The sequence below is a fragment of the Centruroides sculpturatus genome, unplaced genomic scaffold (genome assembly GCF_000671375.1).
Source record: "Centruroides sculpturatus isolate CEXI.00-Female unplaced genomic scaffold, Cexi_2.0 scaffold1206, whole genome shotgun sequence".
Lineage (NCBI taxonomy): Eukaryota > Metazoa > Arthropoda > Arachnida > Scorpiones > Buthidae > Centruroides > Centruroides sculpturatus.
The window spans coordinates 100,767-119,415 of NW_019385455.1; the positions used below are offsets into that span (position 1 = coordinate 100,767).

At 29.3% G+C, this 18,649-nt stretch overlaps 2 protein-coding genes across 2 annotated transcripts in view; both read left to right on the top strand.

Annotated features, from left to right (window-relative positions):
* The first annotated feature begins 1,816 nt into the window (after nucleotides 1–1,816).
* The window catches only part of LOC111639166 (attractin-like), a 37,138-nt gene continuing 20,305 nt past the window's right edge, over nucleotides 1,817–18,649 (top strand). Inside the window, exon 1 of the mRNA XM_023384967.1 lies at nucleotides 1,817–2,274. Within this exon, the coding sequence (XP_023240735.1) occupies nucleotides 2,036–2,274 (239 nt within the window). The 5' untranslated portion in view covers nucleotides 1,817–2,035. The remainder of the gene's footprint in view (nucleotides 2,275–18,649) is intronic.
* LOC111639167 lies at nucleotides 8,926–9,686 on the top strand. Its single transcript, XM_023384968.1, has 3 exons — nucleotides 8,926–9,058; nucleotides 9,140–9,326; nucleotides 9,406–9,686. Exons 1-3 carry the CDS (start codon nucleotides 8,983–8,985, stop codon nucleotides 9,554–9,556), a joined length of 414 nt encoding a protein of 137 aa, XP_023240736.1. The 5' UTR covers nucleotides 8,926–8,982; the 3' UTR covers nucleotides 9,557–9,686.

Below are 18,649 nucleotides of genomic sequence, written 5' to 3' on the forward strand. Positions count from 1 at the left end.
AAAATTGCTAAGTATTGTTGGGATAGTTAAAGTTTTCTCGACATTAAATTAATTAGATTTTTAATATTTCAATAGACTTGTCTCAAGTTTTATTGATTAATAATAAGGTCTGACCCGCAATGGGGACAACCGTCACGAGTGAAAAATGGAGCACAATGTACTAAATTATTATGAAAAATTATAGTGATTAGAAAGATAAAGTATGTAAAAATTATTTAGCATATATATTTTTGTATAAAAATAAAAGACATTGCCATTAATAAAAGTAAGAATACTTTGTACCTGTACTTCTTAGTATATGCTTACTTGAAACTTGCGCGTGCTTTCATTTTCTTCACATTTATACTCATGCTTTATCAATCACTTTTGTTATACGAAACTGTTATACATTATTAGTAAGCTTAAATTATATTTTACTGTCTTTTCAACGTTATCCGTATTTAATGACGAAAAGAAATATTTTCACTATTGGCTTACCTATTGGCGCAATGGATTGCAAGGTCATTTTTATCTGGGAGGCTTTGACCATCGAGAAACTAGAGCCCTGCAACAAGCCCACACGCTCCCAAGGCTATGGCTCAACGCTGTATAACTTTTTAACGAAGTAATGTATAAAGACCACTACTTCTACAATGTAATTCATTTTCGCTGATCTATTTTACCATTCTTCACTAATCTAACCGACCCATTGGAGTATGGACCTGGCCGAACCCACAATGGGCTTGATTTCGTGTCTACGGGGAGGAAATAGTAAAAAAGCTATTAATTATCATATTTCGTCAAAGCAAAATTAATAAAAATAGTAAATAAATGTTTAAAGATATTTTAAATTAAAGAAAAACTTCATGTGAATGTAAAAAGCATGATAACACATCTATATTTCTTTTAATCTTTTATGTATCATTTAATTCATACAATATCTGTGAATAAAGAAATATATTTTAAGCCAAGAGTAATATCTTTAAGAAAATAGGAAACATAATAATATTGTTTTTAAATACGCTGAATCACAATGAAATTTTCAAAAAATTTGTTTTTGTTAGTAAAATTATACTTTTTTATTATGATTTCTACCAGAGTTTCTTTGTATTACTGTGATTTGCAGAAATTTGACTTATTATTGCATTATTAATTCACGAAATAAGTAATATTTTTTAAAAAATTGTTTGGCCAAGCCTATAATAAAATGGCCGAATTAGTTACGGCGTTACCCTACCACATTTCGGGACCCGAGATCTAATTCCGGGAAGCAATTTTTTGGGAGCTGATTATATCTCTGGATCTTAAAGATACAAAGAAAATTATGCTTTTTTTTTTAAAAAAGAAATCTTTCCTCTTTATGGGCACTAAGAGAGCCTCTTTTAGCAAACCCATTATGGGTTTGGCCAGGCCCACAATGGAGCGGCCGAGTGGTTAGGGACGGGGGCCCACCATATTCGAACGGACTACCCCCAAAAACTGTGTTTTAAAAACACTTCAAAAATAAAAATATTTTTCAAAATAACTTTTTATTTTTTTTAAGCTTCCAGAAAGAAAAATAAACGTAATAATTTATTAATTCCGCAAACTCACACGTTCAGATGTCCTTCTGCCTCCGTGCGGACAAACACGAAATTACCGATAATTGTTTTAAATACACGAGTTAATTTGAAATTAGCAATTAACAAACAAGAAACAAAAGATAAAATAATTAATTTTAAAAAAATGTATATAGTATTTTATGTGAGAAATTTATTTAATATACTTTATTTATTATATAAAATACGGGTGTATAACGATTACATTATATAACGTGGTAAAAGTTTCGATAGATTAAAAGAAACATAAAACGTCATAATAGTGTGATAGACAGGAAGGGTGGAGAAAATTCATCAAATTAAACGGGTTCGTCAGCCTCAACCTAGCGGGTGTTGAACCGAACCGGAGTTAATTCACAACATCTCGTTCGAAAAACCGGCCTAGATCTATGGCTCCTCCTGGTGTTAAAACCCGGAACTGGAGTCACCAAAGTTTGATTACGGAAAATGGCTAGTCGATGATGGATAAGTTAATGCATTGGTGCGTTCATAGAGCAAAATTTAAACGTTTTGCTAAAATACTTGCTATTCTTTTAACTTTAATAATATTCCAAGAAAACGTACGAGAAGCTGTAGCATCGAATACGTCGTCTTGCCATAATATTGTGTGTTTAAATGGATATTGCCAAGACGGACGTTGTCTGTGTGATCGAGGTTGGCAAGGTTCGTCTTGTCATCGATGCGGAGGACGGGTTAGGTAATGGCCTTTATAACTTATTATATCCACAATAACATCTGTTAAACTTATACAAATTCTATTTCCTCAATCATATCTTTCTCACAAGTAATTTCACATTACATGATCCACTATCAGTTACCATTACATATATTGTATCAATCTACATGTATATAAAAGGATAATTCTTCTTTATACAATTATTGAAACAATACATAACTGCATTTAAATCTAATTCACATTATATACTTTACCCAAATACTAATTACATTTAGAAAAACTGTATAAAGGATTTACCCATTTAGTTCCTTTAAATATGATTTAATGTATCATTTCTTTGAAATTATATACAAATGAGATGGTGAGATTTATATTAAGATTCAATTCTGTTTAAATATTATCATCATTTGATATAATTTTAAAGATGCAACATTTGATTCGTGACACTTTCTTTATTTTCAGTTAATTTGGTTGAAATGTAATTATATAATGAAAAAATTATGTTATTAGAAAAATGATTGGAGGATATTGAAGTTTTTAACCAATTAAATGTATATTTTTTGATTTTTTTTAAATTATATAATTTTGTAATAGTTAAAAGATATTTTAAGATTATCCATTGATATTACATTGGCAAAATTACTAATAGGGAAATATTAATCATAATATATCTTTGTCCTGTAAATAAAATTATGAACTTTGAAATGTTTGCTTCTATGATGATCTACGTGTTTTACGGTTTCCTAATTTGTAGCTTCTAATTTAATTTATAAGTAATTTCAAAATGTGAATGTGATTATTTCATTGTCACGCTTTCAAAAAATGTATTTAAATGATGATTTAAATTTGAAATTAATTTATATATTTAATTTAGCTATACTTAAAATAACACTAAAAAATTTTATATAATGTAATTAATGATTGATTAATATTTTTTTCTGTAAAATCATTCTATTTACATCACTATTATTATTATGTTATGATTCTATTAATACATATGATAGTTATAAGTGGATAATTTTATGCAACTGGTGTAGAATAACTTAAATTTGGATATTTTGATTAATATAAAATTGTAATATTAACTCATTTGTATTTTATATTCTTTTAATGAAAGACTGATATTATATTTTATACAATTTTTCAAAAAGTTTCCATGAGTTTTCCTTTATCTTTTATAATTCAACTATGGCACATGAAAGAATTTCTAATATTTCATCATAGGAAAACTATTAAAAATAGTTCTAAAATACTAAATACAGTAGACCCCCTTATAACACTGTAGATAATTCCGTGTTATATGAATTCCATGTTATACGAGTCACTTCGATTGTACAAATACGTGTGCCGAGCTGTGAACGGCTCACGTATTTGTAAAATCTAAGTGACTCGTACAACATGGAATTCATATAACACGGAATTATCTACAGTGTTATAGGGGGGTCTACTGTATCTGTTTTTATGTACTTTAAGCCTATATATTAATTTTTACTGATGTGGATTTGACACTATTTAGGACTGAACAAGATGGTATATTACCTTTTGAGATATTCATTCAAGTTTAGGTTAGCATTAATCATTCTACAGCCATTTCATTTTAATCCATCTACAACCATTATGGCAGAAAACTAACAGCTGACTCAGAATGGCATGGATCAGAGTATGCTTATTTAAAACAATGCTTGCAATGGTTGAATACCAATGCTGATGCATTGTATTTTGTCCCATGCTCTAAATATTACCTTAATTTATGCAATGATTTATTAAACTAATATAATGTACTGTACATTTATTATTTTAGGTAAAGGGTAACTTTGAAAAGTTGAATCAGGCTTAAATTATACATGAAATAAATGTATATCAGTTTACAGACTTGAATTTGTAATTTGAGAAGTATTCTGTGATATACTAATTGTAATGATGATCCAGAATTATACAAATTCTCCAAATTTTTTTAAATTTTGAAATACTTTAAATGTTTTCAATCTTAATTTTATAACATTAACTAGGCCTATTTCTAGTTAATGATAGTTATGATTATGGTTTCTTTTTAAGATAATTCTGATATAAAGCATTATTGTGTTTCTTTAATTCTTTTATAATTTCATCAATTTATTTTTAAGTTAAGATTGGTAGATTAGAATAACAAAATATGTTTTATCATTTGAAAAACTAAATTCAATTATTTGAATACCTTCTAATTTAAATGTTCACTTTTTAAAAGTTTTATGGCACACGTAATTTACTCAAATTTATAGAAATAATGTTTTATTTATAACCATACAAATGTATATTCCATATTAGAATAATTTGTAATTTTTTAGCTTATACATATAGATTTTATACAGTTAAGATAGTATCTTTATTTACAGTAGTGGCCATGGAAATTGCAATATAATAAAAGTGCTCAACAGCTCAATGTGCAAAGTAGTATATTTAAGCTATGATCCAAGAAGCTCAAAATCTAGAGTTTTGCAATACAGCTGAAACTGAATGTAATTTCTGGTTTTTATACTATCAGTATAACAGAAACCAGTCTAAAAACATATTTGTAAAATATCTTAACTCATTCATTTCTGTTCAGTTTTTCAATTATAATTTAATCAATAACAAAGCATTTTTTAAGGTGCATCATCAAATTGTAAGTTGTTCTAATGGGTAACTTAAGCTTTGGATCAAAATTTAGATTTTTTTAATAACAAACATTTAAATGGAACCCCTACACATTAATTTGGATTGGATTGGATGCAAATTACTGTGTGGAGTTCCATATAAATGCTTGTTGTTAAAAAAATTTTACTGATTTGTTCTTATGTAATGTATTGCTAGCTTTACATCTTGTTCTTAACATTTTTGAAAATGTTGAATGCAAAAATATGTAATACTGAATTATGCAATTATTTGTAATTAACAGTAATGTTAGCTTGGCAAATAAGATGTTTTGAAGCAGTCCATTTGTAGTCTGTATTCTGTCTATTTACAATGGGTCTGTGAATGCAGTGCTATAAAACATCTTATAACTTCTTTGTGCACACCAGTGTGTGTATAATAAATAAATAAAATCTACTTACTTGAGCCTCTTACTGTTGTGAAGAAATACAAAATAAGCAACTTTGAAAAAACAAACGTTTTTTGAGTTATTTGCCAAGTTAATTCCAGCAGTCAAGGAATAATTTTTTTACACAAAATCCTGCATCTTCAGAATTAATCTGCATCTTATATCACTGTGTGAAGATGGTAAGTAAAGTAAGTGTCCTTTCTCTACAGTTTGTTAGCATTATTATCATTTAAGCTGAGACACAAGTTGCTGTTTAGGTATTTCAAAAATTCCTACTAAATGTCCAGCCAGATCAGATGCCTAGCCAGTCCTGATCTCAATCAGGACTGTTATCTGGCTGGCTAGGCATCTGATCTGGACCTTTTCTCAACCCTAAAGAGAACTGCTGGCATATTATGGGCTTAAAAATTGCAAAGAAGCCTAAGAATAATGAGCAACTGCAGAAATGTGTTAGAAGAGTTTGGTATCATGAGCTTGGTATAGCAAACTTGAAGAAATCACCATTTTCTGCTAGAGTACTGCAAAACTGGTAAGGTTTGAGTTGGTCCTAAGATTATTAGGATTCTATTCAATGAGAAATAATTAAACTTTATCACAACACTGTAAAAAAATGTCCAGGAAACTACACCATCCCCAAGTATCTGCATAAGTCACTTTGCATGGGGAAGAAAGACTGGATCCTAAAGACAGAGCTCCTGTCACGTACAACTTGTATTTACATAAGCTGTACTCTGAGATTGCTAGGAAGAAACACATCAGCATCACATATAGGAGATGTCCTAGTCTATTTAAGCTACTTCGTAATGCTAAGGATACTCCCAACCAGGACATGCTGTCGGGAGTATATCTCATCCTGCTAAAGAATCATAGGTGTGATGAGGATTTAATATACATTGGCTCCACTAAGCACTCCTTAGGAGTGAGACTAAAGGAACACAAGGCTGACATACAGCACAAGAGAGTAACAATTGCTCTAGCTTGTTATTCTACAGATCCTGATATCTATCCAATGTTTAAGGAAGCCATCTCAAATGCTCCATATGAGGCGTGGTGTGGATGATCCATCCACACCACGCCTCATATGGAGCATTTGAGATGGATGGAGGCAATTTATATATACAGAGCTGGCCAAGATAACAAATGTATTAACAATAAAGACGAATTATCCCTATCCCTAGCATGGCAATCTAGACAGAAAAAATCTAAATAAATAAATAAAATTTTTTTGCTTCCGAGGAATGCGCATGCCCGTTGATGACGATAGCCACAAGAATTATCGTTAGATTTGATAATCAAGACTCTTTCAAATTTTTATGTTTTCCATTGAATAATTTTTACAAATGTCACACCGTAAAAGATTTGTGGGTTTATATTTTCGAGAAATAATTGTTTGTATTATATTTTTCAGCTTTATTTTATTGCTGTGAACCCTTCTTGTTTTTGTTCCCATAACTGTGAAGAGCAAGTTCCTGTGACAGTGCTCATTAACAGTATTGATGAGGCTGTAATGTGAATTAACAGTTACTGGTATTTAAGTTCAGTGTAGTAGCCTATTTATATGTAATAAATTGCAGTTTTTTGATTTATTCTTCTTGATTTCTCTACTACTACTACTACTACTACTACTACTACTACTACTAGTTATGATTATAGTTTAAATATGCTACTTTGCATATCTGTTGAGTGATTTTTGATATATATCATAGGTGATGCAATTTCCATCGCTACTACTATATATAAAAAGATTCATATTCTCAATCTACGATGTTGTTATTTTATTGCAAGCTAATACAATAAAAAAAATCAAACATTTTAATCAAAATATACAAAATTTAATAGATACAAACAATAATATATGAAAATTAATTAGATGATGCTAATCCAGCAACAAATTACTTAACTTTCTGGCAATATTTTGCCAGAAAAGTTAAGCAGTTTGTTGCTGAATTTTATAATAATTAAAAATATTATATTTTTAATTATTATAAAATGAAAAAAAGCTTAATTTTGAGAGTAGGGATGAGTTTTATAAAAAAAATTTTTAAATGCTAATAATGAGTAAAATCGTTATTAAGTTCACTCCTTCTTAAGATATGATGCATGACCCCCCTCTGTCTTCCCACCCCTTGACTTTTAATTACCAATTTTTAATGGCATCAGTCCCCCTAATAAACAAACCTCCCTGCAAAATTTCAGAAATTTTCAACAAAAAGCACAGGAGTTATTAAGCTTCGAAGAGGGTGAACAAAATCATGCCTTACACATACACACTAACAACCAGTATATACGTACATATAGAAAACATCCACAAATTTTTCTGCATTTCTCAATGTTTTAATCCAGTTCAATCCAAAAGCGTAAAAATCTTGGAGTAATTTTTTTGACCAATCACCACACTTTCCCTCTGTTATATTTAACAGAGCTGGAAAGTAAAAACATATCAGTATAAATTTAATTCTTAATAATTCTTTTAAAAACTTATGTAAATATATAATGTTAAATATTGGTTGACAGTTGACATATAGAAATTTAAAAATATGAAATTTGACCAAGTTTTGTCAGGAAGAGATTTGTAGATAAGGAATTTTATGGTAATTTTAATAATAAAAAGTTGAGTATTCTGCCTTGGATTTCCTGTCATTTCTGCCATATAAGAAATGCAAAAGTTTAATATTATATTATAGTTGATCTGGTAGCAGAATATGTTAGATATTTTAATTAAAATGATTAGTTCATGAATTTAAATCTTGTGTCAAGTAAGGATGTTTATTTTTGTTTCATAGTTGCACATTTTCAAATACATAAATGGAGTATATGCTCTATAAGGTTTGTGATACAATAGCATAGAAAATAATCTTATAAATGAAATATTTCAATAAACCTATTGTAAACTAATTAAAAGTAATGTTTACTGTTGCTTTGATCTTATGCAAGACAATTATTTGCTCCAGATATATAAGATTCTAGTTGCAGAACTGATTTGTGTGATTTTAATGGAATTATCATTTATTTGAAAAGCATATTATAGCTTTTGTATATAAATTATTAATATAGTGTCTATTTAAAAATATTAACAACAAGAAGAAAAATAAATATTTATATATATAAACAATTACCAAGCCGAATATTTCTTGGGTTATACTTAAGCTAGCAATTCATTAAATGAACAAAGTAATTTGGCCTGAAGGTAAATGGTAAAATTTAATATAAGGTGGAAATCTAACAACCAATATTTATCCCAAATTACTTTGTTTAACCTAAGTATGGCTTAGAAACTTTGACAGTTAGATATTTGTACATTAATATATATATACTAGCTGCAAGGACCTGCTTTGCTGGGTTTTTATTTGTATGCAATATAGTTTTTTTTATATATAAAAGACTGTTTTTCTAAGTAATCTAGAATCTAGCTGCAAGGACCTGCTTTGCTGGGCAAAAAGTAATGATAGTGAAGATGAAGATAATTACATTATAGCCAATCTTACCCGTTTTCATAGAATGCAAGAATTAGGTCCCCCATTTCCAGACTAATTAGAGAATTTTTACATGAGTCTAAAAATATGTTTGATTTCCCGCAAAAATGNAGAAGCTGATACGTGAAAGTATCTGCTAGAAGTTGGGTAGACATTAATTGATAATACAGTATTCACAGTTACTGTTAGAAGGTAAGAATGATAAGATTTGTTATAATACAGTTAGCTTTTCTGACTGTAGCTCTTGCAGAAAATATTGTCACACACAACTGCTGTAAGTATCGAATTCTCCTTTATTTTTAATTATTTTTTTTTTACATTTGATTTCAATAATAATCAAGAAATGCTATTGTAGCTTCAGCAGCACAGAATTTCTCCATAAGTCATTTAAGTGTCGATCACTTACCCATAAAAATTGGAAATAATGTAACTATAAATTTCGATGCCAAATCTTTAATGAATGTTCAAGAAGGCACCAAAGTAGAAGTCAGTGTTACGTATATACTTTTCACACTTTCTTGCTCGAATTATGAAAAATTCTGGTGTGTATCGCTTTATTTCATCAATAAATTTTCGATAAAATCAATTTTTAATATAATTTTTTTTTTTACTTTTAAACAGTTTCGATGTTTGTAAAATAGTAAAAGAAGGTTCTGTTGATTGCTTAATTAATGGCCAACCTTGTAAACAGTGTCCTATCAAACCTGGAAATGTACAGGTTCGACGTCTTGTAGTTGAGACCCCAAGTGTGCCACTGGTAATTATATTTTAAGGTTTAATTTAGTTTAGTTTTTATTCGCGATCAACTGAGGGATGACATTCGGGTGGTCTTTTATGGGAAATTGGCCCTTATTTAGGTGTTACTAATAAAGAAAACTTGGAAAACTCCACTTAATTAGCAGTTGAACATGAGTGAACCCAGGACCACAACTACTAGTATTCAGTGGTTTTTTTTTAATCCACTCGGCTAGTAGTGGGCACAAATTTAATAATATAAATCTTAAAGAACTGATTCAAAATTAACAGGAAAATCTTAAAACTTTTAGTTAAATACAGTCGACCCCCCTATAACATTGTTGATAATTCCGTGTTATATGAATTCCATGTTGTACGAGTCACTTAGATTTTACAAATACATGAGCCGTTCACAGCCCGGCACTCGTATATGTAAAATCTAAGTGACTCGTACAACACGGAATTCATATAACACGGAATTATCAACAATGTTATAGGGGGTCGACTGTATTTAACTAAAAGTTTTAAGATTTTCCTGTTAATTTTGAATCAGTTCTTTAAGATTTATATTATTAAATTTGTGCCCACTACTAGCCGAGTGGATTAAAAAAAAACCACTGAATACTAGTAGTTGTGGTCCTGGGTTCACTCATGTTCAACTGCTAATTAAGTGGAGTTTTCCAAGTTTTCTTTATTAGTAACACCTAAATAAGGGCCAATTTCCCATAAAAGACCACCCGAATGTCATCCCTCAGTTGATCGCGAATAAAAACTAAACTAAATTAAACCTTAAAATATAATTACCAGTGGCACACTTGGGGTCTCAACTACAAGACGTCGAACCTGTACATTTCCAGGTTTGATAGGACACTGTTTACAAGGTTGGCCATTAATTAAGCAATCAACAGAACCTTCTTTTACTATTTTACAAACATCGAAACTGTTTAAAAGTAAAAAAAAAAATTATATTAAAATCATATTTTCCCCCGCAAATATGTGATAAGAGTAAAAAAAAAAATTATATGATTAAATGATAATATAACAATAATGGTATCTCACAAAATAGTGCCTTTAGTGAACATACTCTCATTTTTAGTGAAGCTGGAAGTATTTATAACAACCAACAAAATTGCTTACTTCTTACAAATGCAGAAGTATTACTGTTCCTTTATTACAATTTATCACTCTTGAATTGTGATTATTAATAAATTTATTAATAAGATTATTTATTAAAGTTATATTTGTTTCAGAAAAGAATAAACAACAACATTTTTAAATGTTGTTTTCATTTTATTTTGTGTTTTATTTTTTCCTTCCTTCTCTCTCACCCTCCCCCAACTAAAATGAGGTTATTTGGCCAAATAATTTGGCTTTGAGAAAGTATTCAGTCTGAATGCTGAATACATATATTTAGTATTCAACTTAATACTGAATAGTTACTTTATGATTGAATATAGCCAAATGCAATAAAAGATTTTATCCAATACTATTAATTTATAATTAATTATTTCATAAAAAATATATTAATATAAAAAAAAGTAACCAAACTAACTAGTCAATCTAATCTACGTAGTAATTCTTTAAAAATTATTTAATAAAAAAAATCATTTTAAATATCTAAAATCTTTTTATACATTTTTAAATTTAACTGAAAAATATGCAATACAGTGGTTATAGAATTAATAATCAAATGGTTGTGACAAATTGGAAATTCTCAGCTGACTCATCAATATAATTTTAAGAGTGAGGACCAATTGATAAGTCATGAATATCCCTATGTTTTTAGCAATAAACACATACTAATAGAATGCTTTGAGTTATATACTATCAGTAGCTAATATTTTCGTTCTGTTTCAGATTACAACAAAAACCTTTCCATGGTTTAACCTCAATTCTTTCTGAACTTTAAGTTTGACTTAAACTTAGGTATTGACTGATTGTGCCAAAGAAAGATTTTCAAATTATTTTTGAAGTTTCTAATAATAATGTTTATCAGTTGGTAATAAACATTTAATTTTCTAACATTTTGGGGGACTTTGTATCTGATGACAGCTCTGCCAAAATATTTTACTGTAAACTCATTTCAGGAAAAAACTCAATATTTCAGTTAGTCTTTTTTTCACTCAAATAAGTTCAAGAGAAATTTCACATTTTGTTTTTTACAAAGTTCTTTACTTTTCTAGAAGATGTAGAATCAGTTTCTGTTCTCCTCGAAATTAGTAATGTGTGGTGTTTATTATTATTCCACTTGCTCAACCAATAGATGCTTTTTTATTTTGGAAGTGTTTACTTTGTACATTCATGATTAATAACACTTATTGTAACACAAACAAATGCATTCTGAAACAAACTTTTGTCAAGTCAGTATTCCACTGAGCTCTTATCTTGAGTCTGGCTGATTTTTTTTCAGAACTTCTATGATTACATCATAATTGTTCAAACTTTACTAGCTTTACAGCTTTACAATTCTCATGACCACAGTTTCATCTAGTGATAATTTCATTTTGCAGCTGCTCCTGATGTCTATAGTATTATGAACTTTTATAGAAAGACATGATTTATAAGAAATGGTCCTGTAACACTTTGAAAATGTTGAAAAAGTCAGATGCCTATGAAACTTTTGTATAAGAGTTAATAAGCACAAAATTCAGCATTGAGCCTATCTCTGAAACATTAGATATGGATTTCTTGGAGTGGGTCTATTTTATTTTTTCTTGGAGACTTGATTCTTTCCTGACATGAAACTAACTCCATCATACAATTGTGTGATTATCGATATATCAGTCATATTGCTACTTGTCTAAAAACTTCTTTTAAACATGTGTAATGTGATGATAAGATATAAGATGATGCTCTGGAGTTGGAAAATCCCTAAAATGAATTTTTGGAGATTTTCCAATTCTAGGGCATCTCTAGAAATGAACAATACACTAATTAATTAATCTGGGAATCAAAATTTTTGGTGTTTGATATAAAAAGATCATAGAAATTAATTGCAGAAATGAATAAATTCAAACAGAAAATGTAAACAAACCATAAATTTTAGCACAAATTTTTAATAGCTGATGCTTTTGACCTTTTTTAAAAGCCCTTCATCAGGCTACAGTACATTGAACATCAAAAACATTCACAAAATGTCAACAGATAAAAAAAAAACACAGTATCTAAATGTAAAAACAGTGTGTGTGTTACAACAAACTTGGAATAGAAAAATTTATAAAATGTAAAAATTTTAAAAATGGGAACAATTGATTTATATACCAAATAATAATGACGTGAAACAAAAAATAATAAGTAACAATAACAATAAATTAATGTATCAGTAATAATAAAAGTATAGGTATACCTCACCTTAGGTCGGTAATTGATTCCCGGAAAGCGACGTAAGTCGAATTTACTTGTCTCCGAATCTACTTGTCACTAGGCTAAACCATAAATTACCATTTCCGGTTCTGTATTTTATTTATTAATGCATTTTTAATAATATATGGATAATAAGGATCTATTTTAAGCTTACAAACAAATAAATTTCAGTTTTTTAATATAGTACAGAAAAAAGTAATCTAAATTTACGAATGCATGTACTGTAAATACAGTACATACTTGTAAATGTATATATTTTAATATGATTTTATGTGCTTTAAATGCTTTTCTAGTGATATTACAACTTAAATATTTGTGGCGGACAGACGTAAAGTCGAATAAAATGACTTAAACTTGATTTTTATTTTTCCATATACTTTTTTGACAAACGATGTATAATCGGGAACAACGTAACTCGAAACGACATAAGTCGAGGTATACCTGTATAGAAATAAAAATTACAGTACATAGAAGAAAATCTTTAGTTATCATTGTGTTTATATTATGTTTCAGCAGAAATCTTATTGAGTTTATCACTACTTTTTAAAGAATAAAGAGAATACTTTTTAAAGAGAATAAGAAAAATAAAGGAAATATGACAGATTTTAGAAACAAATCTGTAGATTTATTATCAAAAATAATATAAATAGAAACAGGTTTGCTTATTATGGAATTACTTTAGAATTCAATAACATGTTTTGGAAAGTTTAAAATACTATCAAATAAATACATTTTATCTATTAAAGAATGGTTTGTTTTAACAATGATCAAGTTAAACATAATATATAAAAAAAAATTTTAAGCAGTATTTAATTGTTTAGTTTAACATATTCTATTTTAATAGTGCAAACAACAGCAATATTACAGCTATATTATATGCAGTTACGTAATTCATTTAATAATTAGCCTTATACTAGCCCGATAGATTTTCGGCATTCAGTTGGTGTGTAGCTTTATTATATATCGGGTTTAGCGATGTTTGTATATATTAAGCCTTGCCGGGGCTTGCGATGGCCGGTTGAGTGCTATATGCAATTCTTTATTTTCCTAGTAATGAAGAAATTGTGAAAAATACGCCGAAAATTTCAGTTAATTGTATTAGATTGCAATGAAATTTCATTGGCCTAATCAAAATGTTTGAAATATGCTATCAACACCTATTCGTTTTATAAAAAAAAATTTTACTACAAAAATTTAATTGCCTTAAATGCAGATTTAATAGCATATAATGGGAAAGAGTGTATAGGTAGGACTTCATGTAAGAAAAGTTTTTTGCAAAATAGAGTTATAGATTTATGATTAACTATCCTTATACTATCAAAGAATTGTTTCATTAATAAAATTTGTGAAGGAAAACTTATTCAACTTATAAGACCACCATTCAGAAGTAATAAACCGCTTAGCAAGAATGATGATGGAAAAAATAAAACAGTTGCAGTAGCTAAAATTTATGTTGAAAGAATAATTGAACATTTAAAAAATGTATAAAATATTGATGAAAATGTTGTGGAACTTAATTCCTGTAATTGATATGACTATAATTGCAGAAATTATAAATTTATATAATAATGTACGTAAATATTTTAATATTGTACTGTATGATAATTATTTTTAAAAAATTATTCCCAAGAAATTTTAATATTTTATTTAATTTACTTAAGAGAGAAAGGAGGAGATTAACATTTAAATTACTGATTAAACTTGACTAAAGCCAAACAATTCACCATATAAGATGACTTCAGAAGTTTACAAAAAATACTAAAATACATTCTAAACATTTAAGGAACCAGAAAATTTTTAAATTGTAGAATAATTAACATTTTCAGAATATTTTAAATTCTGACCTCAGATCTGTTTGATATTATTTATATTTTATTATTTAATCATTCTAAAGTTAAAAGATTTTCTNTTTGAGAGTAGGGATGAGTTTTATAAAAAAAATTTTTAAATGCTAATAATGAGTAAAATCGTTATTAAGTTCACTCCTTCTTAAGATATGATGCATGACCCCCCTCTGTCTTCCCACCCCTTGACTTTTAATTACCAATTTTTAATGGCATCAGTCCCCCTAATAAACAAACCTCCCTGCAAAATTTCAGAAATTTTCAACAAAAAGCACAGGAGTTATTAAGCTTCGAAGAGGGTGAACAAAATCATGCCTTACACATACACACTAACAACCAGTATATACGTACATATAGAAAACATCCACAAATTTTTCTGCATTTCTCAATGTTTTAATCCAGTTCAATCCAAAAGCGTAAAAATCTTGGAGTAATTTTTTTGACCAATCACCACACTTTCCCTCTGTTATATTTAACAGAGCTGGAAAGTAAAAACATATCAGTATAAATTTAATTCTTAATAATTCTTTTAAAAACTTATGTAAATATATAATGTTAAATATTGGTTGACAGTTGACATATAGAAATTTAAAAATATGAAATTTGACCAAGTTTTGTCAGGAAGAGATTTGTAGATAAGGAATTTTATGGTAATTTTAATAATAAAAAGTTGAGTATTCTGCCTTGGATTTCCTGTCATTTCTGCCATATAAGAAATGCAAAAGTTTAATATTATATTATAGTTGATCTGGTAGCAGAATATGTTAGATATTTTAATTAAAATGATTAGTTCATGAATTTAAATCTTGTGTCAAGTAAGGATGTTTATTTTTGTTTCATAGTTGCACATTTTCAAATACATAAATGGAGTATATGCTCTATAAGGTTTGTGATACAATAGCATAGAAAATAATCTTATAAATGAAATATTTCAATAAACCTATTGTAAACTAATTAAAAGTAATGTTTACTGTTGCTTTGATCTTATGCAAGACAATTATTTGCTCCAGATATATAAGATTCTAGTTGCAGAACTGATTTGTGTGATTTTAATGGAATTATCATTTATTTGAAAAGCATATTATAGCTTTTGTATATAAATTATTAATATAGTGTCTATTTAAAAATATTAACAACAAGAAGAAAAATAAATATTTATATATATAAACAATTACCAAGCCGAATATTTCTTGGGTTATACTTAAGCTAGCAATTCATTAAATGAACAAAGTAATTTGGCCTGAAGGTAAATGGTAAAATTTAATATAAGGTGGAAATCTAACAACCAATATTTATCCCAAATTACTTTGTTTAACCTAAGTATGGCTTAGAAACTTTGACAGTTAGATATTTGTACATTAATATATATATACTAGCTGCAAGGACCTGCTTTGCTGGGTTTTTATTTGTATGCAATATAGTTTTTTTTATATATAAAAGACTGTTTTTCTAAGTAATCTAGAATCTAGCTGCAAGGACCTGCTTTGCTGGGCAAAAAGTAATGATAGTGAAGATGAAGATAATTACATTATAGCCAATCTTACCCGTTTTCATAGAATGCAAGAATTAGGTCCCCCATTTCCAGACTAATTAGAGAATTTTTACATGAGTCTAAAAATATGTTTGATTTCCCGCAAAAACGCAAAAAACTGCCTGTAAATCTTGCATGCCGCTTTATATTAACACTTCCATTGTTACACATCTTTGAAGTCAACCACTTTCAATCCCATATCTCCCACACCCTTATAGCACAGAATGCAAGAATTTGGTTTCCCGTTTCCAGACTAATTAGAGAATTTTTATGTCCAGTCAAATGAACTATTTTCAATTTGATCAATTTTCTGGAATGTTTACAATCATTGTATAATCGAACCAATTCGAATACAAATTCTAATTTAAAACGGTTCAAACATTTTAAAAATCAAAATAGAAAATCTTCGAAGTCAACCACTTTAAGCCCTCATATCTTCCACATCCTTATAGCTATTGAGATGCAACCACCATAGTGCATGAATGGAGACTTTGGGCTACTACCTCATACAAACACCATTCATGTGCAATGTGTAGTTTTGGCTGAAAAGTGAAATATAGGGGGACACACGTCCATTTTTATATATATATATATAGATATAATGAAATGCCTTGAGGAATACAATTATCAAATGATATCAAACAAAGAATGGTAGATATGCATTTGAAAGGTAAAACCTTTACTGAAATTGGTAAAATCTTTAATGTGCATAAAACTGTTGTCACAAAAGTGGTGAAGCATTTTCAAATATATGGGACCATTGTTTATGCCATAAAGTCAGGTAGACCACAAAAAACAACACCACAGTTGGATCATTTGATCAGGTGTACAAGTGAGGCCAACCCTTATTTGACTGCTTCACATATTAAACATGAAGTGAGTAACCCAGATATATGCTTAAAGACTGTACGAAGACATTTGACTAGTTTTGGATTACATGCAAGGCTGTGGAGTCGCGTAAAAGTCTACCAACTCCGACTTTTCCTTACCAATCCGACTCCAACTAAAACACCAAAACTCCACGACTACGACTCCGAGTCCACAGTCCTGCCAGGGCTGTGGAGTAGCGTAAAAATCTACTGACTCCGACTCCGACTTTTCCTTACCATCCGACTCCGACTCTGGCTAAAACACCAAAACTCCTCGACTCCGACTCCGCAGCCCTGATTACATGGGAGACAACTAGCAAATAAACCACTCATCTCTGCAAAAAAACAAAAAAGTTGAGATTAGTTTGCACATGAAAACGTCACTTGGACCAAACAAAAATGGTCCAAGGTGTTATGGAGTGATGAATCTAAATTTAATGTCTTATCTAGTGATGATATATGATATGTCAGAAGACCAGTGAATATGAGATATCACCCAAAATACACAGTTCCTACAATGGTGGTGGCTGTATAATAGTATAGGGATGTTTTTCTGCAAAGGGACTTGGTCCAATTCATAGAATTAATGGAATAAAGAATCAAACAGTTTATCAAAATATACTGCAGAATCAAATGCTTCCTCGTGCATGTCATTCAATGCCAAAGGGATGGATCTTCCAACAGGACAATGATCCAAAACATGAAATAAATTTGGTAAAGCAATGGTTTCAACAAAAAAATGTGAATCTTATGACATAGCCAGCCCAATCGCCAGACGAAATCCCATAGAGAATCTTTGGAATGAAGTTGAGTGCCATATACATCAGCATACATATTCAAATCCGGATGAATTGTGGTCTGCCATCCAAGAAGCATGGTATGAGATTTTCCAATCAGTGCTTGACAATTTAGTTGATTCAGTTGAACATAGTTGTGATGCAGTGATCAGAAGCTCTGGTTACACCACAAAATACTAATATTTTGTTATAAAAATACTGGACAAATTGCTTACTTCCTTTGGTAGTTCTACTTTTGTCAGTGTAAAATATAAAAATTTTGTTTTTTCTTTTGTGAATCAGATTTAAAATAAAATCTGTTTGATTCAATTGAGTGTATTGACTCTTTTTTTGTGCTCTTTTCAACTACTGTAAGGTCTCTTTTTATGCGGATTATTTTTATGCGATTTTGAAGTTGTGCAGTTTGTATTTTGTCGAAAAATTTTTTGGACAAACATACATATAGGCTTGTTTAAGAAGCCCGCGTATGGACAGTCTCCAAAAATCGTGGAACACTCAAAGCTCACTCCATTTGTTCCGCTGACATATAACGTTTATGGATGTAAAGGACAGCTAGATCTACCTTAATCGCTTTAGTTCCTAGCAATTTTTGATATAAATGTAATTAAACATAAAAAAAATACTTAAAACTGAAAAAAACGAAAGAAATGCATTAATTTTGAAGAAAAAGCTTCAAAGTTTAACTTCCTTTGTCTCGCCCTTCTGTGAAATTTAACACCGATGAGT

Bases quoted from the DNA above. Each gene is read 5' to 3' on its own strand.
- LOC111639167 (XM_023384968.1), top strand. From the start codon at position 8,983: ATGATAAGATTTGTTATAATACAGTTAGCTTTTCTGACTGTAGCTCTT. The intron at 9,059-9,139 runs GTAAGTATCGAA...ATGCTATTGTAG, and splicing joins TATTGTCACACACAACTGCT to CTTCAGCAGCACAGAATTTC. The intron at 9,327-9,405 runs GTGTGTATCGCT...ACTTTTAAACAG, and splicing joins TCGAATTATGAAAAATTCTG to TTTCGATGTTTGTAAAATAG.